This window comes from Glycine max, chromosome 6, assembly GCF_000004515.6.
Source record: "Glycine max cultivar Williams 82 chromosome 6, Glycine_max_v4.0, whole genome shotgun sequence".
In the NCBI taxonomy this organism is placed as follows: Eukaryota; Viridiplantae; Streptophyta; class Magnoliopsida; order Fabales; family Fabaceae; genus Glycine; species Glycine max.
This window is the reverse complement of record NC_038242.2, coordinates 5,840,887-5,855,831: the sequence shown is the minus strand read 5'-3', so window position 1 is coordinate 5,855,831 and position 14,945 is coordinate 5,840,887. Positions and strand designations below refer to the sequence as shown.

Below are 14,945 nucleotides of genomic sequence, written 5' to 3'. Positions count from 1 at the left end.
TTTTAAACATTTCTCTAATGTATTGGTTTTCACCTTTTCTGTGACATGACAATTGCCAGCCGAATTGAGTTATTGCCTTTCATGTACTAATATTCCCTTCTGTTTAACAGTAACTATAATTATAATATTTTTTATTTTGAAATTTTGACTTTAGACTGATAAAATAAAATTCTTCGAATCCCACGACTATGTATAATATTAATGACTAACTACTCTTTTAAATTCTCTCCAGTAGCTCACAAACAAAAAATTGCAACTAATTTATATAAATAATGATGGATGCCACGCCATTAAGACGACCCAAGCAATCCAACGTCTATTTGTGATAGTGAGTCTAGTGGCAAATTCAGCCCTAAGACTGCATCAATCACAACCAGCATAATTGAGTCCGTCGATAAACAGCAAGAAAATTAACTCAGCTGCAACAAGTAATAAAAGGCTAATATTAAAGCACAGACAATTGTATTTGTTAACTTAGTATTTGCCAACGGTTTTGTTTCTGTTAGATGAATTCCACTGCATGGTTGACAGTACATGCATACTCTTGTGAAATAAAACAAGAATATGCACAGCGCGAGGGAAAAAAAGAGGCAAAATACAAGGCTAGATTTACTGTTAAGAGTTGGCCGATAATGAGGACATATCCAAAAAAAGGAAAGAATATATAAACGCATGTCTAGCTGAGCCAGAATCAACTTTCAATCATTGGTTCGGGACCAGATGGTTCTGTGCGAGTTCTGTTTGCTTGATGAACGGAGTTAAACAGAATGTCCTTGATGACCTACATAGAAGTAATTGGCCATTATATATCAGCAGCCTTGCAAAGAATAATTTAACAAGGGGGAAGGAAGGGGCAATGCAAGTCACCTGCGACATTAGACCATGCACTTGCTCCACAGTTATTTTTGCGCTGTCACGAGTAATCTTAGCAAGTGGAGATTCCTCCTGCAAATCATAGAAATGTCAGTATCAGGTATGCAAGGACAAAATCGTTAATATCAGCATTGAGTGATATTCATGAATTCTGGTTCACAAAGTTGACACACAACAGCTTCAAATGATTAACGGTCACAGACCTAATATACATTTGCATGGTTCTCTATCAGTTTCAATTTTCTTTTCTCAATTAAGATTATAAGAAAAAATAGATTAAAATATTCAAGAACAAGGATCAATCAGGAATTTATAATTAGCAATTGCAATTTGTCCCAAGATTTTTGCTTCTGTGACAGGTCTATACTTCTTTTTCAATAGAAAAAAAAAAGGAAGCCTTTTGAAGAAAGGGATTAAAGAAAACAGAATTGAAGATACAAAAAACACAAAAATAGTTTATCCCTCCATTTTCGGGAAAGGGGTATTCTCATATATATACCACTTAGCCACAGTGCCATAACATATATATAGTTTTGGCGGCATAACTAAGTGGTATGCACATATATGTGCAATGGGCATACCCATGATCATGACAAGGCAATATACAATGAAATTTTACACATTACAGTAGAATTGCCCCCATCTAAGAAACAACTGTTCATCATGTAAATGTGGAAGTGATATGTTACCCAATAATATCTTGTAAACTAATCAAACTTCACATGATTTTTGCCATTTTGTGCATGCTACATGTGAGCACAAACACACACATGCATACTTGTAGAAAGGTAAGTAATAATAAACAGTAAGTTGACCAAGTAAATCTAGGATGTCAAGGGGAAGCCAACATTACAAATTAAACCAGTAGAATTTCAGTCGTATTCAACAAAAATTAATCAGACACCAAGTGCAATTTAGTACTCCAGTAACTCATTCACTTGATGGTTTGACATATGACTTGGCCAAACAGAAACAGGGTCCCAGAGGTGACAAGTGACATCCTCATTTGGAAATGCAATTATCCAATATTTCAAAGGGTTTTTTTATTATTGTGAAAACAACACATTGAAAGGGAAAAGTAAAGATTAAAACTAAGACCAAGTGTGATTCTCTTTTCTTTAGCTATAACATATTTTTGTTATTGTGAAAACAACACATTTAAATGGAAAAGTAAATCTAAGACCAATTGTGATTCTGTTTTCTTTAGCTATTAAGTATGGGATGGAAAATTAACAACAAAGTGAATATGGGGTACTGGGGTTTTGAAAAATCATCTTGCAAACAAAAAGACATTGGGGGGCAAAAAACATTAGATGCCAAAGCAGTAGTTAGTCCAACAAGCTCAACCATCCACATATCCAACAACCAAATCGTGATCTTTTGAGGAATGGAAGTAGCAAACAACTTTACCAGTTAAGTTGGCCAATGTCAGACAAACAGTTGAAACTTCATGAATGTAGCAACTAATTACATGTATGACACTTTTAAACCCCTTCCTAAAGAACAAGTCAATAAGATTCACACTTATTTTAATAGAAAAACTCTTGCATGCATGCATGCATATCTTGATGCTGACATATAGCTATTGAGCTATGAAACCAGTGTGAGCAAATCCATTAATGGCATGCATTACTTTAATACTCAAATGAAAGTTGGTATAAAACCATACAACCCGCTTCTCCTGACTGTAGGCTCTCTTACACCTATCATTTTGGTGTTAGTTTTCTAAGAAACATAAACCTCCATTATACATAGATGTATGCATATTTCAAAAATTACAATTATAATAAATTTCATTTAACTTTACAACATATATAGAAATCAGACAGGCAATCCTAGCAGTCAATCACTTCAGTGTAAGTGCCAGAACACATAATTATGATCTTAGAGGAAAATTTTGTTTGGAATAAAGGGCCTAATCTTATGACATGACAAAGTGGCACCACTGCTGAAGGAAACTTCGCAGATGCTTACAAAACCATAAACAAAGGTATGATTATTAGTCTTGTTAGGCTCAATTTTTCTTCCCTACAATTTCTAGACTGATGATGAGAAAGCAAAATGAAGTATACTGATCATGGATTCTCACAGCTGACCTTTAGAAACAGTCTTCAAAGTTTCAATGAGTAGATGTATATCTAAATTTCCATGCAGCATGAAATAGATGACAACAGATAAACACCCAATAAGGTTTTTTATCATCAAATGCTATGCTGCCATGAAACACTTCAATAATTCAAAGGAAACCTCAATACAGAACATCCAATAAATGAAGTAAATTAGTAAAATACTGCAACAGTCACTCACCTCTTTCTTTCTAGGCGTGGGTGCTATTAGTGGCCCAAAGCGTGAGTGTGCCAACTGATTCTCTGCCTGTTCTAGCTTCTCAGCTGCAATAAAGGAATTCTCCAACTGAGATACATACTTTTAAAACATAATAGTAACATTGATAAAAGCCATTCTCCAAGACCAATGCAGAACCATTCTAGTCCACAATCATGTCAACAACAAACGGCAGAACTCAAACCAAAATAAAAAATATACTGCAGCAAAAAGAGTACCTAAATCAGAGATTTGTCCAGCAACATAATCTCCATTGCCCAACAGAGGAGAAGACGACAGTGTATTCACCCAATACTTGTTCCACAGCAGGTCCAAGAGGTGTGAATCAAGAGAGGACTTAAAGTAAGTAATATCCAAGGCATAATACTGCAAAATCACACAAGTGAAATCGAAAAAAAAAAACAAATAAATAAAAATGAACCAGGGTAATTGTATATAAATATTGGAAAAGAAAAAAGAAAAAAAGACCTGTTTACAGTGAACACCAAAATCCTCAATCTTATTGAGAGGAATAGTCTGGTACTCAGAAATAGGCTCATCCGGAGGCTTATACCCTTCAGGATAAGTCCTGAAAGCCCCAATCTCAACCTTCCCCGCCGAAACAGTCCTCGTCGGGTCAATCACAACCGCTAGAAACGGCTCTTGAAACTGCTGATTCAGCATCTGCGTCGAAACATCGATCCCCGACAGCCAGCAACCGTAACCAGGATGAGAGTGATACCATCCCACAACATTCTCCAACCGCCCAGCCTATATTTAAAATATATATAAAAAAATCAACCAAAATTGAAATTAGGGTTAGGGTTAGGGTTTAGGCGAACGAACGAACCTGTTTGTTGGTCTGGGAATAATCGACCATGTACTCGTAGGCATCGGCCTGGGCATTGACGCGAGTCTCGGTGCCTTCGACTGGGAGGGCGAAGGCGTCCATGACGATGATGGCGTCGGCGTCGGTCTTGCCCTGCATGAGGCCCATGACCTCGATGGTGCCGCCGGAGCGCGCGTGGACGACCATCTTGAGGAGCGCGAGTGCGGAGATCTTCACGCGCTTGAAGTAGTGGGGGTCGTTGGCCCAGGGCTTGTCGCGCTGGAACTCGTTCTGCCCCGCCTCGTCGTAGTAGAAGATCGAGTCGTCGGCGTTGGTCGTGGTGGTAGCGGTGGAGGAGGTAGCGGCGCCGCCCGGAGTGTCCATCGGGATGATGTTGTTCTCGAGTTCCCATGTTTTCTGCGCGATCGCCGATGAAGACGACAACCCTTCCATTTCTTTGCCTTGCATATTGCAGCACTTGGACCAGACCGCTCTTCTACTCTCTTCACTATCACACTCTCCTTTTGTTGCCTCTACACAGTGAAATTTGAATTAACAAGTATTTTCATATTATTCGAAGTTTCTTTTTCTTTTATAAGGGTACTTTGATATTTTCAGAGATTTTTTTTATAAATAATAAATTAAAAAGATTTAATGCTATCTTTATCAGGACTGCGGATAGTATGTAGATTAGAGTTTTAATGTATTTTTTATATATTAAATTAATGTAAAAATCATACTTAATTTAATTTTATTTGAAAATAATGATATCTTTATTATAATAATATTTTAAAAATTATGAAATTTACTAGAAATTCAAATAAATTTTAATTTAATTTTTTATTCAAATAATAGTATTATTACAGTTTAAAATCAAATATGGTTTCATTTAAATTTGAAGATAGTATATATTAATAAAAACAATAATAATTTAAATTTGAAAAAGTTGTATTTTTTGTTAAAAAAAAACAATTTTGCTTTAATAAATGGAGATGGGAATTACTAATTTTTAATTTATGGAGTATTATGTAACAAGAAAAAAAAACATAAAAATTAAATTATAACCAATTTTACAAGTCAATTATTACAAAGTTATTTCAACTTTCTTCCATAAAGTTTAAATTCAAAATTAACACTCAAACCAATATGGACAAACTTGTCTGACTTTAACAATCACAAAACACAAATTCTAACTAATCTGTAGTTTAAATTCTTTTACACTAACAATGCATACTAAACTCCAAACTTTAAATCCATCAGTTAATTGTTTTTTAGGGATAGTTACAAATTATTATCTAAAATATTATATTTAGGAATTAGTGATAATCTTTCAATAACCACAATGAAATATCGACTAAAAAAACTATTTCATATGAACGAAAAGATTATTTAAGTCATTATCTTATTTTCTTTTTATTAACCTTTCCTCTTAAACCTGGTAAACCAAACTATGTACCTGAGAATTTAAGTTAAACAATGTGCGTAAATCCTCATTATAAATTCCTGATTCCAAAGCGATGCATACAAAAACCTTTCTAGTCATCAAACTCAAACTAATTCGAGTACTTTGATGTTACAAAATATTATGATTCACTAGAGGAGCCTCATAGAGAATGCTAGTGCAAGGACCAGTGTTACCATTCAGGCTGCACATGTTCGTGCATGTCATAAATCCATGTTACCTAGTTAACTAGGTAAAAAAAAAATGTCGCTAATTTAACTATTTATACAGCAAATACATTTCCAATTCCTGAACCTGATTTCCCTGAACGTAATCACCAAAAAAAAAGAGAACAAATGAAAGAAAAAAATAAACCTGTCTAAGTTGACGTAGACTCATTCGTGAATATTATTAATCTCACAACAAATGACCTGCAGAATCCCTATACTTTCTAAGCTAACAGTGACTTACAATTTAACATACATAATACAACAGGCATCATTTGACACCCTTGCCCCTGCCCCTTCTGTTGTATCTGGTTGCAATTCTTCTTCCCTTTTGCTTAGCAATGCTAGTTGGTGTGGTTGACAAGCCTGATTCTACACCCGGCTGAACCTCATACACACTGGAACTGTTCTGTGAACCAGAGACAACACCGCCAGCAACGGAGTCGTCCCCAATCACATCAGGCACCTCCGCTGATTCACGCAACGTCTGACACTCCTCTTGCTCAAGACCCTGAGCTGTCCTTTCCTGACTTGAATCAGTCGTATTAGGTTTGTTGTCCAATGTTTTTGTGCTCTGTTCAATAACCTGCCCTGGATTGAAACTAGCAAACAGGAAAATGGCAGAATTAATTTAAATTTCCTATTTAGATAACTGGAATAAGAAAAGAAGGGTTTCCTTTCCCAGACAGCTGGGGGGGAAAAGTCAGTTGATTTGGCCATATATTTGAAGTCAAATAAAAAATTGTTCATTCCAAATTTAGCAATTGAGGAAGTAAGGTTACCAACAGAGAATCATGGCTATTTGGTAATGACTAATGAAATTAACTTAGTAGCATGATGAACGTAAAAGTAAAATTTAATCCACAAATTTACACTCCACTGATTAACTAAAAGCAAAAGGCACCTAGGTTATATATAAATAGGTTTTACATTGAGAACATTCAACATCAAAGAAAAGCCAGTGAACCATAAATTTACCTTGGCTCTGAAGAGGGAAAACCATTTGCTAATGCATCTTCTGCTCTAACCTTCTCTTTGATTACTAAGTGGTTACTATCTTGTAATCTAGAATTTATTGCTGCATTCAAATGAAGGATCAGCATAAAAATGAAAACTAATTAATGCTGACTTAAATATTTAAACTCTAGAACACAAGGGGGAAAATTATCATAACCGAACAAGGGGAAAACACCATAAATCTATCAACACATGCAAGATTCTGTAGATTACCACCCTGATTTATGTAAACATATCCTTATGAAAATGCATAACATATTTAATCAAGAAACAATAAAATTGGATCCAATCATACTCCTCATAAAATGCGTGGATCATGCCCTAGCTAAAGGGCAAACTCAAGACCTAAAGTGAGTAACAATAAGTGAATAAAGGTTTGGTTATGTGGAAATTCTAACAGAGAGAATATGAACACAATGAACTAGTACAAAACTCAAGGAAGCTTATACTACCCATATAATTTTTAGAAGAATAGTGCACTGGCAGCAATAAACACAGTAAATATGAAAAACACATCTATTTTGAAATACAGTGCATAATACACACACACAAAATAGTCCCTAAAATTACAAGCATTGGTCAATTTAATTCTTAAAATTATAAAAATATCATTTTAATCCTTGAAATTGACAGCCAGTCATTTTATTTTAGTTTATATGGTAGTAAACTGTAATTTTAAAGACAAAAATGAACATTGTTTGGTAATGCCTAGAATTAAAACAACTATGGTTGGACTATTTGGTGCAATACTAAGTAATATATATACAACTGTTGCATAAAATCACAAAAAAGAAAATTATTTCTAAAAGTAATATCTAAAATGACAGAAACTGAGAGTCAGGGACAGCTTTGTGTAGAAAATGACTGTTTTAGAAACTAATTCTGTATTAGAAGCTCAAATAATTGCGTTAGAAAACAGTTGTGTTGGAAATTGCAGAATAGTGGTTATGTGTAGAAAAACTGTCGGCTGTTATATATGAGTATATATCTGATAGTATATTGTGTAATTAGGCAATGTGAAGTTATTTGTGATTTGTGGACAGAGAAACTCTCTGTAGGAGACATCTTTCTCTGGGACAACAAGTGTATAGTTGTATTTGTGTAATAGGAGATTTTCATCTCTGGGACAGCAAGTGTTTTGCTGTAATGTGTGTGATTTCAGTGTTTAATATTATTTTATTACTCTATCAATTGGTGTTCTATTATAATAATTAACTCCTGTCCCCACAAAACCCCAAGTGAGATGATCAGGGCTACAAAACACTGCAAGAAGGGCCAGTGAGACATCACAAATCACAATCATAAGTTGTGATTTCCCAAAGTACAGAAATAAAAAAAGGATGAAATTTCTCTGCATGCATTGCACATTGCAACAAAACATTGAATGAATTACTTTAACCTGAATGAAGGACTACAAGCCTCCACCAACAATCCAAACACTCTGGGGATGTCAAAGGCCTACAATAGTCAGATAGTCCCCTAGCTTATGGGAGTTATGGAGTTGTGTTTACTCAATTTTCAGCCAGATTCAACACAGAAAGCCACATGAATTGCACAATTTCTCTGAGCTTCACTAGCAGATACTAATGCTATGAGAAGACACCAGTGATTTCAAGGTTTCAAAAGTAAACACTAGGCATTGTGCAATGGTCCATGGTGCACTGCTAAACGCTATAGTATCTCACAATAGCATTATTAACAACTGTGACTATATAAGTTGCAAATAGCACATTACATCAACCAAGCATGTTTTCTGATCATAAGACAGCCAAAGGAACTGATTCATACCTTCTCTAGTTTCTTCAACAGAATCTAGCTGATGACCAGGCCCATTTGTGTCACTGATGCCATTGACTTTAACCAGACCGCCATCCCTGTTACATTCAGAAAAATGCTAAAATTAGAAAACAAATAAGACACAGGGCCTGAATTCATACAAAAAGCTTGACCAAATCTCTGTACATGGGACACTTGGTAATCATAGACATTGACAGATCAAACTAGAGATTATTGAGGAAAGTTAAAAATTCAGCAAACTAGAGATTATTGAGGACCTTATATGCATTGTATAAGATAAAGTCGGGGTGACAAGGGAGAATAAGGTAATGTCAGAAAGTAAATGAGAAAACACTTAACCTGACGAAATAGACCAGCACAACTTTATTGAAAAGAAATGACAACATGATAGAAATACTCTAACCTGTGCATATCATCCGAGGACCCATCTCTTAGTCCTGAAGTAGTTATTTCGCCGCCATCTTGTGTACCTATGTGGCATGGATTTTCATAAGCTAAGTAAAATTGTAAAACTTCTACTGAGAGACAGTGGAACAAAACTATTGTACAATACATGAAAAAGAACTTTATCTGCTAGTCAGGTTCCGTTAACACAAAGAACAATGGATTTATACATGTAAGTAGTTAAATCATACTTGTCTGCTCGAATAATAACAATTAGTAAATAACATGTATGCCAAATTGCCCAATTATAATTCTCCTGAGTATCTCAAAAGCAAAAGCATTGATAATTAACAAATGGTTTTGATTCTAAAACATATTTGACTAACATATTAGGTATATTGTCATAGTCAGCAGTTGCGTTACCTCTGGTCTGCTGAACAGCAACAGAGCCCTTGGAAAAAAGAAAAGAGAATTGTGTTAGGCATGAAATAGAGTTTATCTTTAAAATCCTTGAATGAAGGGGGGTTGTTATATAAACTTCAGTTCAGATGCACACCTGATTCTGTTCAAAATTAATGTTAACTGGATTAGACAGCACAGATTCAGGTTGGAACTCATCTAGTTTACTATCCAAATCTGAAGAAGGGAAATGAAGTTAAATGAGTAAATAACCAAGAGGCTCTATATGTTTTAAGGAATAAATATGTTTTACCAATAAAAAAATTTATCATCAGAATAAACCAACAGGCCTCCTAAAGCAGTAGAATCATACCTGGAGAGACCTGAGAACCTAATCCTCTGGCCAAGTTCGCAGATGCATCCACTAAATTTGTTGAATTGTGTACTCTCTCTCCCAAACTAGCTCCAATATTTTCAATAGCTGAAGAGTTTACATTATTTTTATTCTCCATGGCAAATGCAGACCAATCAATTTTTGAGGATGGAAGTGATCTAAGCAAATCCTCTGTTGCCCTGGATCTTACTCTTCGTATTTCATCCTGAATACTCCATGAACCAGTAGCAGCAGAATCCCTTTTCAACTGCATTCCAGTATCAGCCAGCCCAAATAAAACAATCCATCAACACAACATCTGAATATTGTAACCCAATCAACCCAAATGACAAATGATATTCCAGAACATGAGAAATTCTATCAAGGCACATCACATACCATAATAAAATAATTAAGGCAGCTAAATGGTGAAAAAGGAAAACATAAATCCTCTGGTAAAAATAATTAAGGCATATCACATAATTTACTTTGTATTGCAACAACTGTATTAGTTTTCAAAATTTTAAGTTCATGAATTTTAGTAATAATAATTTTTCTGGTTTAACTATGCCTCGTGCCAGCAATATCTGCTCAAAATGTAGAACCCAATATTCTAAATAAAATTTCCAGTAAAGTAAATGACATATAGGTAAAAATCCTAGTTTGAAAACAAAATTAGCTAACAAAAAAAACACCAATAAGATATATATGCGAGTTCCAAAAAATAAAAAATGGCACCTTGGAGGGTGGTGTAGAATTGTTGCCAAATAGATATGGTGTTTCTTCTTTAAATAGCTGAATTCCAGATGGTGTTTGAGGTTTAGTATGGTCTATGGAAGGTGATGCCCATGGAGGGCGTGTGCGCATATACAACTTAGCCACATCCACTGGTGATCCTTCATCTTTGGGGTCCTGCATATCAACCAGGTATACAGGTAAAAACAAACCATTAATCTGAAATCATATTACCATGATATACATTATACGAAGGGAAAAGGGGAAGGAGATGAGATAGCATGTACAACGTTGAAACATCAATATATGTTTCTCCACAAACTGAGAGAGAGAAAGTTACTAACTTGTGGTAATGCAACCAAATTCAAACTAGGACTTCCATAACCTATATCTGAATTTGTATCTAAACCTGACTTCTTTTCCCGCAGCCATTTCTTTGCCTCCATAATGGCAGCACTATGGAGCTCAGGTGAATCTGTATCTAAGAAATAATTAGACTCCATGGTCAGGAAACAGTAATATGTTAAAACTGAGTTAAGTCTGTAGAGAGTACCACTTCCAAAAATCTTGTTGGGTATATCCGTTGGCCTCTTATCCCCATCATCATCATTTGCAGGATCTACCACTCTTGATCTTATTATTTTTATCAGCCTATCACATTCTTCCCTGATCAAATATTACACTCTATTAGAATCTTATACCGAACAACTAGAGGAAACAGTTTATGTATCCATAAATGCAGTTCCACTCTCTAAAGTTTATACAACATATATAGCTAAAGGTCTAAAAAGTTTAGTCCAAAGCATTGATGTATTCAGCTATTCTAACATGATGGGTGCACTTTATAAGGTAAGGGTCGTATATCTGTTGACTGATAAATAAATAAATCAACAGTTGAGATTTTAACAACTTTATAGTTTGTTATACATGTGTATATATTTTATCACAATATCAACCATTGATTGAATCAGTTATAACTTTGCACTTCACCTTCTAAAGTGTATGCCTCATATTAGAGGAGTCAAATCCATCGCTGATATATGCAGCATAGCACACTTTACATGATCATGTTCTTTGTCTGGCCTGGGTTAATGCTTATTTTTTTATAGTTCCCAAACTTAGGCAAGTTAAAATCACCAAGATAGTATATGAATGGAGGAAATTTTGAAGTCAAACAACGCTGAGTATTGCTATAAATTTAAAAATTCAGAATTGCCTTCTATGATTTGAAAACTAGCATCAGGGATTCTGGATGGTAATCATGGTATACAAATAGATAACTATGTAAGAATTATTTTAGAGGCTAAAATTACTGCTAAGTTTAAATACAACTCTATGGAAAATAATAGATAGCCCTAAAACCAGGATGCATACATAATTACATATAGTGTGATTTTATTTAACTACAGGAAATTACATTGTTGACAAAAGAGTATCAACAACTTTCCAACCAATTATCATATTCTAAAACAAGGGTAAAAAAGTAAAAAACAACAAAGGAAATATCCACATTTTAAACTTGTAATTAATATAATTCTTCAGTACCTTGAGAATGACTCCTTCATAAGTAGTTGCTCAATCATATGCTTGCTTTTGCTATTCCCAACACATGGCTGGAGCCCCTTCACAGAAAAATTGATCAGTTCAGATGTCCCATACTTTCATCACAGATATCAATAAAAATGTGCAATGCTATTAAACGAAACCAGGGGATTCATGAACACAAGAAACCATCGATCAAAACTGTAACTGAATGGAAACATAATCTACATTCTACAGTACTGTCAAAAGCCCATGCATTTCTAAAAATGATTAATGCTTCAGAAAGTTACCAAAGGCCCATAAGTTTGTGAAACAACAAAGTTGTCTAAGAGGAAGGAGTGAAGACTTCTAAAATTACCAAAGGCCCATAAGTTAGTGGAACAACAAGTTGTCTAAGAGGAAATATTAAGAACAGAGTCATGTGAGTTCATGTGTCAACATGCATTGCATGCATAATAAGTAAAAGCACGTCAATTTCCCAACCAAAAGAAAACAAAGAAAAATTAGCATTCATAATTTATACAGATGCATTACAAACCAACAAAAACAATTGAAAATACCTACTTCCTAGAATAAACATAAAAAAAGCCTTAAATCTCAAGAACAGAACAACATAACAGAGAGTCAACTACCTTGCTCAATGCCACATCACCTTCAGAAGGGTTATCATTTTCATCATCGAAAGTACCAACTTCCTCTGCAAAATTAAGCACCAGGCACATCTTTTAGAAGGGGACAGCTATAGCAACAGGCCAAAACCAAAGGGCATATATATTTTGTTTTTTCAACAAAGCACGACCATGACCATGAGCATGACCCATACTCAACGCTAAATTTAAAAGACATAACACATTCACCCAACTTCGTCAATTTTTCAAACCCAATCAAGCACTTTAATTACAAGGCACCACCTACCTCGACTACTAGATCTACCAAACCTAGATCAACTAAAGTCAAATTAAAATAAAGTCAGCATACAAAAGCTCTGTTACTCCACATACTCAACATAAAACAAAATCCCTATATTAACGAAATTAAAGCCAGAAAGTACAGAAACCCTAGTAGTTCAAGTAAAACAGTATAACAGTAACAAAAGTGCGTATACATTGAATAGAAATCATTACCAGCATCGGAATCGTTAGCGGAAGAGGAATGAGAAGACGTAGCAGAGGAAGAATCAGAAGGAGAATTATCGAGATCCAAAACAGAGGAGAAGATTTTTCCGGCGCCAGAAGCAATGAAACGCGAGGGAGAGATAACGAAACGAGAGATCCAATTAGGGCTCGGAGGCTCCGGCGGCGGCGGCGGCGGCGCGGGGCGGTCGTAGGGGGTGCGACTCCTTGCGGCTGCGCTCCGGCGCGTGCGGACAATTTTGCCGGCGGATCGAGATCCGGGAACGGAAGCCATCGAAGCACGTGGGAAAGTGCTTCTGTTTTCGTTGCAGAGTTCAAATTTTCAGTTCCAAAAACACCACTTAACTTCACTCTTCTCTTCTTATTTCCCAGAAACAGACGCCGAGTTTGATTGTTGTAGCGGTTATCTTCAGTTTATTGCGTTTTTTATTTTTAACTTTTTTCTTTTAATATTTGTTTTTATCGTCAGTGTGTGTTGTGTGGGCCAGGAAAAATGTTGCCTCTTGTGATTTTTAAATAGAAAAAAAAAAAGTATATGCTCGTGTAGGGTCTTTTATTTTATTTTATTTTCCGTTGGAGGCTAAAGTTCAAAGGTATCTTTCGGGAATAAATTTGTGTGTTACAGCTTTTTTCAATAGAATTATAATCAGAAAAAAAATTGACGATCGCTAAAAGAATGAGGTTTATTTTTATATAATTAAAATTAAATTTATAAAATAAATATTTTTAATATATACATTATTATGATTAAATTTTATAATAAATCTTCAATATATAAATTATATTTTAGAATTATAACAAATAATTTAAATATTAATGTAAATGTTGGCTCAAGCAAAATTGTTTGAGAAAATAGTTGAATGTAAACGTTGTTTATATTTTTATCCAATCAAACTCTATTATTGTTAAATTTGTTAATTTTTATAATAATTTTTTTAAAGATCATAAGAAAAGTTTATTTTAGATTAATTGATAGATAGTATGACAAAAATTATAGGAAAAGTGTATGTCTATTAATTTCAATTTTTTTTCATAAATAAATATTTATAATTTATAATCCTAGACAAAAAGAATAAGGCACTATAAAAATGCTAAATAATTGATCCTTCAAAGGACGATAAAAATTGGAACCAACGGCCACACTTTTGTGTAATGTTGGTTCATAAAAAAAAGTCACCAAATTCATGTTTCTTCCTATCTTTGTCTTCGTGTTCAGTTACTTTCTTGGTTTTTGACTCCTTATTTTCATAGATGGCTATAGAATGATTGACTTGTGAGTTTTTAAACAAAAAAAGTGTCTTCGAACACACGACAATGTATGAAATATGAGTTAATTATTAGAACTGAAAATGAAAAGAAGAATAAGAGGAGCAGAGAAGAAGGAAGAATAAATAATCCTTCGATTTTAAAGGACTCAAAGGAGAGAAAGCAATGAAAATTGCTTAATAATATGAAAGCAATTCCGGACAAAATATTATAACGGAATAACATATTAAAATAGATAGAAGACGGTTTTTGTTAATATACTTTAAATATTTTAAAATTATCCAAAGTTTGTTTGAATATTTTTTGTGTAACTGAAAAGTCAAATATTCTAATTAGAGTGATTTAAAAAAAATAAGGTAATTAGTATGCAACTATTGGGGAAGATCCTAGATCCTAGGTCTAGAAGCTTTGAATGGATGGAGGAGGGGAAAACGACATCCATAAGTTGCAGCATATTGACAATCCCAAAAAACATGAACCATAGACCCAAAGGGCGTGTGCATCTGTCATGGAGTCGAATTACTTTTGTACAACCATTAGCCATATATTCCATTTCCGCATGTGAGGCACGACACAAGATCCTTCTCAATTTATTTAGAAAAAAAAA

General features: G+C 34.4%; 2 protein-coding genes across 6 annotated transcripts; both read right to left on the bottom strand.

The window, feature by feature from the left end:
- Window positions 1–445: 445 nt before the first annotated feature.
- Window positions 446–4,591, bottom strand: LOC100817371 (COP9 signalosome complex subunit 5a). Of its 2 annotated transcripts, XM_003526403.5 has the most exons (6): window positions 4,046–4,591; window positions 3,685–3,966; window positions 3,435–3,582; window positions 3,181–3,263; window positions 868–945; window positions 446–781 (listed from the first exon to the last, which is right to left on the bottom strand). In XM_003526403.5, exons 1-6 carry the CDS (start codon window positions 4,490–4,492, stop codon window positions 692–694), a joined length of 1,128 nt encoding a protein of 375 aa, XP_003526451.1. In that variant the 5' UTR covers window positions 4,493–4,591; the 3' UTR covers window positions 446–691. The 2 variants fall into 2 exon arrangements, with proteins under 2 accessions (XP_003526451.1, XP_040872266.1); XM_041016332.1 differs by having other exon boundaries at window positions 3,435–3,966; window positions 4,046–4,580.
- A 1,004-nt stretch (window positions 4,592–5,595) lies between these two features.
- LOC100801201 (protein KAKU4) lies at window positions 5,596–13,568 on the bottom strand. Of its 4 annotated transcripts, none has more exons than XM_006581343.4 (13): window positions 13,064–13,568; window positions 12,572–12,636; window positions 11,943–12,019; window positions 10,951–11,063; window positions 10,742–10,878; window positions 10,401–10,574; window positions 9,663–9,930; window positions 9,447–9,526; window positions 9,314–9,341; window positions 8,910–8,976; window positions 8,498–8,583; window positions 6,671–6,770; window positions 5,596–6,294 (listed from the first exon to the last, which is right to left on the bottom strand). In XM_006581343.4, the coding sequence occupies exons 1-13, from the start codon at window positions 13,344–13,346 to the stop codon at window positions 5,964–5,966; spliced, it is 1,809 nt and encodes a 602-aa protein (XP_006581406.1). In that variant the 5' UTR covers window positions 13,347–13,568; the 3' UTR covers window positions 5,596–5,963. The 4 variants fall into 4 exon arrangements, with proteins under 4 accessions (XP_006581406.1, XP_006581408.1, XP_006581407.1 ...); XM_006581345.4 differs by having other exon boundaries at window positions 11,943–12,010; XM_006581344.4 differs by having other exon boundaries at window positions 10,742–10,872; window positions 13,064–13,565.
- Window positions 13,569–14,945: the final 1,377 nt, after the last annotated feature.

What these genes read in the sequence shown, in the direction of transcription:
- LOC100817371 (XM_041016332.1), bottom strand. Translation starts at nt 4,492, where the DNA reads ATGCAAGGCAAAGAAATGGAAGGGTTGTCGTCTTCATCGGCGATCGCG. An exon ending in ATTCCCAGACCAACAAACAG is followed by an intron (nt 3,967 to 4,045) that starts GTTCGTTCGTTC and finishes TTTTAAATATAG; the next exon opens with GCTGGGCGGTTGGAGAATGT. An exon ending in CCACGCCTAGAAAGAAAGAG is followed by an intron (nt 946 to 3,180) that starts GTGAGTGACTGT and finishes TATGATTTGCAG; the next exon opens with GAGGAATCTCCACTTGCTAA.
- LOC100801201 (XM_006581343.4), bottom strand. Translation starts at nt 13,346, where the DNA reads ATGGCTTCCGTTCCCGGATCTCGATCCGCCGGCAAAATTGTCCGCACG. An exon ending in ATTTGGTTGCATTACCACAA is followed by an intron (nt 10,575 to 10,741) that starts GTTAGTAACTTT and finishes GTTGATATGCAG; the next exon opens with GACCCCAAAGATGAAGGATC. An exon ending in TTTCCCTCTTCAGAGCCAAG is followed by an intron (nt 6,295 to 6,670) that starts GTAAATTTATGG and finishes CCTGTTTGCTAG; the next exon opens with TTTCAATCCAGGGCAGGTTA.